We start from the raw sequence: 6,780 nt of genomic DNA on the forward strand, positions 1-6,780 counted from the left end.
ACCAAATGCCAGTAGTACATATAATAGATGCACAGTGAAACCAGGAGTTTCACCATCTACCTCAAAGATAGCTGAGTGAATGTCACTTCCTAAAGATTTTTTTTTAACATTACCAAATGACTAAAGTAAAAACCCTACAATTGACTTGATTGGAGTTGGAGTTGGCAGCCACATGGGCAAAGTTGGGAGAGGCTTACTTCCTCTTTCTGAATCTGTTTGATATGCCATGACATCCTTCTGCTTGTGAGCTGAGAGAGAGACAGAGACACACAGAGAGAGAGAGATAGAGAGAGAGAGACAGAGAGAAAGAGAAAGTGATCCTAAAGCAGTCCTGATTTTGCCAATTCAGGAGGTCTCCGCAGATACTGTTGAAGCAGATAAGAATATGAAGGACAAATAAGTGTTTATGAACCAGCTGAGCATTTGATAACTTTGTCTTTTAAACTATTCAGCTTCAGAAAGGTGCCAACCGATGGGCCTTAAAAGCCTCTGAAATGGAGAAGCATGGTGGTAGCTGGAAAGAGGTAAGCCGAATAAACATATTTTATTCCAATTACAAGATCAATAAGAAGGGCCAACATTGGGCTTATTGTGATTTAGTGGCTGCCCAATTCTGGATGGTGTACCCTTTAAAAGCAGGAAAAATTAAAATAGGAGTACAGATCATAGGCATCCAGAAGAAAAGAGCATACATGAGTAATAAACAGAAATCATATAGGGACTCGATAACCAACCTCAATACCTGGGAGAATAACCAGTTTTCAATCACTTTCTGAACCTTTTAAGTGTTGTTAAAGGTGTTGCTTTTAACCTTATAGTGTTGTTCGAGAGAGAGAGAGAGAGAGAGAGAGAGAGAGAGAGAGAGAGAGAGAGAGAGAGAGAGAGAGAGAGAGAGAGAGAGTTGGATATAAGCTGTAATCATAGGCTGGAAATAAAGGGTAGGTAATGATCACATCCAGAGATGAGAACTTTCTAATGTCTTTTGACTAGATTTCCAGCACTAGACAGATCTTAGTATGATCCAACAAGCATGCAAAGTTTAAGATTCTTTCTAAGAAACAGATAACATTTTGACAATTCTGGATTTCTGGTTTATGCTTCCATTACTCATGTAAGCATCCTGTGTCTTAGAACTCTTTTTTGACTATTTAAGGGCAAACAAGTAAATTTTAAATTGACATAGAGAACTGATACGACTCTTACTTTATCTGAGTTTCTCTACACCTGACACAAGATCATAAAAGCACAGTTGATAAACGCTTCTTTTACGTATTTTCAGACCCTCAATGAGAAAATCACTGACAAAGAGACAGCTTCTGAAATTGATATCAAAGGAAGTAATTTAAAAAGGTAGGATAACTGTTGACAGACGACAAGTCTATTTTCAGTGGACATTCACATTTCATATTCAAAAGCATATTTTAGACTGAAGATATAGCATTTTTATTATTTTCTATGCACATAAAAAATCTGTCTTACTATGACACCATCGGTGATTTGTATATTAGCATAAAATTGAGAATATCATTTTTGTGATAAAAAGCAAGTGGCATATTACCAGGTTTTTTTGGACCAATAACCCAGAGCATACTGCTGCTTTTATTCTACTCCCATGCTGAAAATGTCATTTTGATGATGGCACTGTTTTTAAATACACAATTATTAATATAAGCATTGAGTTTTCTCATTGGCAAAATAGAATAAGACATGAGAAATTGAATCAGGCCTGCAAATTCCACCTACTTTGTATCCATTCTCACAATAACACTTATTTTTGCTGCATCCTTAGACGTGTTAAAAGATTAATTGGAAAATGACAGGGAAATTGACAGAATTGACAAAGGGAAAAAAGTAGATATCTCTTAGGTAGGACCCATAAAATTCTTGGTCCAAAAGTTAGGTTGTTACTCATTGCTTTCTCTTGTCTATTTAGGACAAAGTCAGTTTCCTCCATGTCTGAATTTGAAAGTTTGCTTGACTGCTCTCCTTATCTTCCTGGCAAAAGCAGCACTGTGATCATAGACAATACCCATAACAGAAAAGGATCTCCAACTACACAGAAGTTGCCAGACCCTGCTGGGATCACTCCTGAGAACTTTGCTTGTGTGAACAGTAAGCAGCCTACACCTGAAAGCCTGGCCTCAGAGAAGCTGGATGCTTCCCCTTGTGAATGCATTCAGACAAATGACTTACCTATATTGGAACAGACCCAGAAACAAATGCAGAGGAGCTATACGGCTCCAGACAAGACTGGGATACGCATATACTATAGCCCACCTGTCGTTCGCAGGTTGGAAGCGCCTCTAGTGCACAACAGAGAGGAGAAAATCATGGTTGAGCCTGGTTTCCTATTCACAATGGCTAAGCCCAAGGAGGAGTCAGACAGCTCAGAAAACATGTATAGTCGGTGGTTGTGTAACTTTTCCAAGCAGCATCGGGAATTACTTGACGGTAGCCCTGTTAGTGAGAAAGCTGTAACTCCGGTGTCGAAATTCCCACCATCTCTGCATGGCCTTGAAATTTCTGGCAACATGAGTGATGATATGAAGGAAATCACCAATTGTGTCCGTCAGGCTATTCGTTCCAGTTCCCTAGAAAGAAAGGTTAAGAGCACCTCTAGCCAGACAGTAGGATTGGCCAATATTGGTACCCAGACTATACAGACGGTCAGTATTGGTTTGCAGACAGACATACCCAGAGGAAGCATCCACAGTAGTAAGAGCTGGTCTCCACGAAGCTCCTCCCTTGTGTCAGTGCGCAGCAAGCAGATTTCAACATCTCTGGACAAAGTCCATTCCAGGATTGAACGGCCCTGTTGCTCTCCCAAATATGGTTCTCCCAAACTCCAAAGAAGATCATCATCTAAGCTGGATAATTCCAAGGATCGAAGCTTGTGGAACCTCCATCAGAGTAAGCAAAATGGCTCAGCCTGGGCTCGGTCCACCACTACTAGAGACAGTCCAGTTCTAAGCAACATTAATGATGGCTTGTCTAGCTTATTCAATGTTGTGGAGCATTCTGGGAGCACAGAGTCGATATGGAAGCCAGGATGCCAGGAAATTAAAGCCAAGCCAGAAGCGCCTAAATATGGCATAGTGCAAGAATTTTTCCGGAATGTGTGTGGTAGAACTCAAAGTCCCACTTTGGTTCCTGACAAGAAAGACCCAGTTGGAGGGGAAAACAGTAACAAGAAGCCAGAACCTTCCTCTGCAATGCTGCAGCTTTTGGAAAACACCTCCAAAAAAGCTACAAAGCAGAGCTGCAATGAGGAACCAAAGCTGTCCACTCTAAGCCAAGGTGGCAAGGACAGAACCTTAAAGGAGACCGATGCTGTTTCTGCTACTATTGCCAATGAGGTAATATTTATTACAAGATATTAAATATATCCCTTAATAACAGAAGCAGAAGCATATGAGTTTCTAGCCCCCTCCCCAACGAATTAAAGTATAGCATAGGATATTTTCCATCTACTAAAAATGTGAAGGCCAAAATACAAAAATGTCAATGACTTTCATAATAGTTTGGTATGGACTGCACGGTAGTTTAAAAAGTTCAGATCAATCTAGCAATCATATTTGCCTAGGAGGCTCATGGAAGACACTTATTCTAACTGCATGAAACCAAGGAATGTATTAATATGTGCCTTTGACACTTCACTTTTTTCCAGATCAGGATTCATTTATAGTCTAGACATTGATTTCAATAGCTACTCGTCTTCTTCTTTCATACAATGTCTGTTTTAGGAATGAAGTTACAGGCAAGTGATTTTTAATAACCTGAAGTAAAGCTAACTAGATATCAGGACATACGTAAATAGGCATACATTGCACGCTTAATTATCTTTTATATATTCCATTTTATTTGTTCAGAATAATTGAAGTATACAAATCTTTGACAAATAGATCTAATTTCATACTGGATATATGTGATGAGATAAGAATATTGTAGTAAGCCTTACTCTTTCCAGTTTTTTCCTGTTTCTCCTCTAGGCTTCCTTGCTATATCTATCAATTTTTCTAGCTGGGCAGCCCCACAGAATGTCTCGGTAGTGCATTAATTTCTCTCTCTTGGGACACTGCTACCCTCTGTTTTGCTTTGGGGTTGCCTTTATTTCCTTCCAGCCTCTCCTGGATTGTCTCTTAGATTAGATACTAATTAATATCTAATTGGTACTAGATTAGATACTGTCTATTATCAGTTGGCTTACATGTATATCCCCAGCAACTCAACAGTAAGAAGAAGGTGGTTTCTAAAGAGCAAATTAGCCAACAATAAAATTTAACACCAAACAAGCAAATTTTTAGTCTATAGTAAAGATTATACAGAATAAGCAGTCGCATTCACGACAAACCATTTTATACCGAAATATAAATTTCGGTATTCAGTGAAATATAAATTTGATATATACTCAAAGAGTGACCTTAGTTTGTCACTCTTTGAGTCAATGTCTTCCTTCATAAATTATTTTAATGAAAAATGAATACTTAGTTATAGCTGCCAACTTTTTTCACTGGACAGTTCTATCTCTTTCTTTTGGCTATAAGTAGTTGAGTACAACAGGCCTTTATGCACAGAGTCCTGCATAAAGGAATTTACTGCTACGGGTAACGTGAAGATTCCTGCTCTTAACCGCCATCTCAAGTCTTCATTTGAACCTGTTCTTTTTCACTCATTGTTTTCCCCCTCCCTCTTTATAGGATATTGCTTGTGATTGCAGCTCTCAGTCCTTGACTTCCTGTTTTTCTCGGTCATCGCGTTCAACTGTCCGACATTCCCCTTCTAAGTGCAAATTGCATCCCTCTGATGGCAGCCGGGTGGAGGAGAAAATAGTGCCCTCAAGTGAGTGAGAGGACTGCAACAGATGATGGAAGAACAACTCTGCCATGAAGCTATCAATCTCTTCGGCAGTTCTAGGACTGGCTGTTCCTGAGCCAGCCACAGCTAAGGAATAACACTCTTTCATGGTTGGAGCAATATCTTCTACCTTCTTGTAGCTCATTGAGGAGATCTGCAATACAGAACCTACATGGCATAGCCGGGGACAGAATGAAAGCCTCTCTGGGTTATGGGCTGTTGTCCCTGGAAACCTTTCTATTCCACCTGCCCGCTCACAACAAGAATTTGAGCAGTGAGAGCTGAATGCTGTGCTGTGGTTCATGATGTTGGATGTTTGCATGCCTGCAAGCGAGTTCTATTTCCCAATTCAAGGAGATGCCTTTTTTCGTTTGGGAACGGCATTATGGGAAAAGGCATCTGGGAATCTTATGAGCTGGTGTATTGTGCTGACTGGTCCGCCTGCTCAGTCTGTAGGAAAGAAGGCATCAGAGATTAAGAGGTGCTGCTTTCAAGAATCAGATGCTTAGAGAGAGAGAAAGAGAGCAGACTGAGGAGAGGCTTTGCTTAGGAATTTTGCTATAATATCAGGTTGAATAAGCAAGCTGAACACAGATCAATTCTGTTTTGTCATTATATCAGGATGGATAGCTTTCCTCAGGCATGATCAGCCTAAAACACTATTAAGCCTCACATCCAGCCTGCTAGATACTGGCCAGTTTTAATCTATTGTAGTGGCACCAGCAATCACATCAGGTTTCAGAAAAAAAAAAAGATGTGTATGTGTAGTGGTGGTAGGGGGGAAGAGGGTCAGTATTTTATTGTCCACTTTTAGCAATCTGCAGTAAGCACCGGCATCAGGGAAAAAATGGCACACCTTGCTTTCCTGGCCCTATGCATCAGACTTCCTGTGACAACTGAAAACGGAGCTGGATTTTCATCTTTAGGTAGCAGGTATCGTCTTTCTAGTTTAGAACAAGTATTGGCCACCGTTTCTGTGCTTGAATGGCCAGAGTATGGGTAAATCTAGGAAATTTAAAACCATGAAATGCTGAAACCTTCGTGTCTCCACACTGCCTTATTTCCCTAATGCAGATGATGGTGCTATAGTTCTTAAGAGAAATTATTTCAATCTTTTTCTTATAAAAATGCCAGTATCTTTGTGATCCACAGACTTCTGTGTTTTAAGGCATGGTATGAAATGACAAAATGCAGAGCTGAATAAGCACAGGCCTGATAAAACATTCCAGATTCTTGGGAAGATTGTGTGCAGCTGTTCACCTTAGGACAGGACATCTCACAGTCGTCCCATCTAACGTTCTGTTCACTAAACAACCTACTGCCTAGCAGATCCTTACATTCCTTTTCTGCAGAGAGTTAAGACAGAAGGGGAAATAGTACTCCAACTGAATTTGTAGCACAGTCCTGTTAATGCAGGCTCTTGTAAGTCTTCTTTAGGGTCCCTAAAACAAAAGGAAATCACTTGATGACCTCAGTACAGGTAGTTCTTGGTTAACAACTGTAATTGGGATTGGAATCTCTATTGCTAAGCAGTGTGCTGTAGCAACAGCAGTTCTGGCCATCCCTAGTTACCATTGTTAAGCAAGGATCTCATGTGATCACAGCTTCCAACTTCCCACTGGCTTCCCCATTGACTTTGCTTGTGGAAAGGAGGAAAGGAAGGCTGCAAATCATGAACATGTCAATGGATGAAACTTGCAATGGCAGAAATCTGGGCAGGATAAAGACTGCACAGCATACCTTATGGATTCTCTCTAGCCCCTTTATTAATAGTTCTGCTCCAAATAGTTTGACTGGAGGAGGTCAGGTGCATTAGAATGGAGGGGTTGGCAACACAAGCTGTTGTGGCTGAAGGTGGGAAGCCACACAATTCTTTTAAATAAATACATTTTAAATAAGTAACCAACTTAAGCTGCTCTCTAAGTG

General features: G+C 40.3%; 1 protein-coding gene across 2 annotated transcripts in view; it reads left to right on the plus strand.

The window, feature by feature from the left end:
• Nucleotides 1-5,988, plus strand: part of MTCL2 (microtubule crosslinking factor 2) — a 74,280-nt gene extending 68,292 nt beyond the window's left edge. For both annotated transcript variants that reach the window (XM_070941654.1, XM_070941653.1), the window contains 4 exons: nucleotides 453-524; nucleotides 1,280-1,350; nucleotides 1,934-3,356; nucleotides 4,698-5,988. In XM_070941654.1, coding sequence (XP_070797755.1) covers nucleotides 453-524; nucleotides 1,280-1,350; nucleotides 1,934-3,356; nucleotides 4,698-4,847 — 1,716 coding nt within the window. In that variant the 3' untranslated portion in view covers nucleotides 4,848-5,988. The remainder of the gene's footprint in view (nucleotides 1-452; nucleotides 525-1,279; nucleotides 1,351-1,933; nucleotides 3,357-4,697) is intronic.
• Nucleotides 5,989-6,780: the final 792 nt, after the last annotated feature.

This window comes from Pituophis catenifer, unplaced genomic scaffold, assembly GCF_029215685.1.
Source record: "Pituophis catenifer annectens isolate HBS135680 unplaced genomic scaffold, rPitCat1.0.hap2 SCAF_3, whole genome shotgun sequence".
Lineage (NCBI taxonomy): Eukaryota > Metazoa > Chordata > Lepidosauria > Squamata > Colubridae > Pituophis > Pituophis catenifer.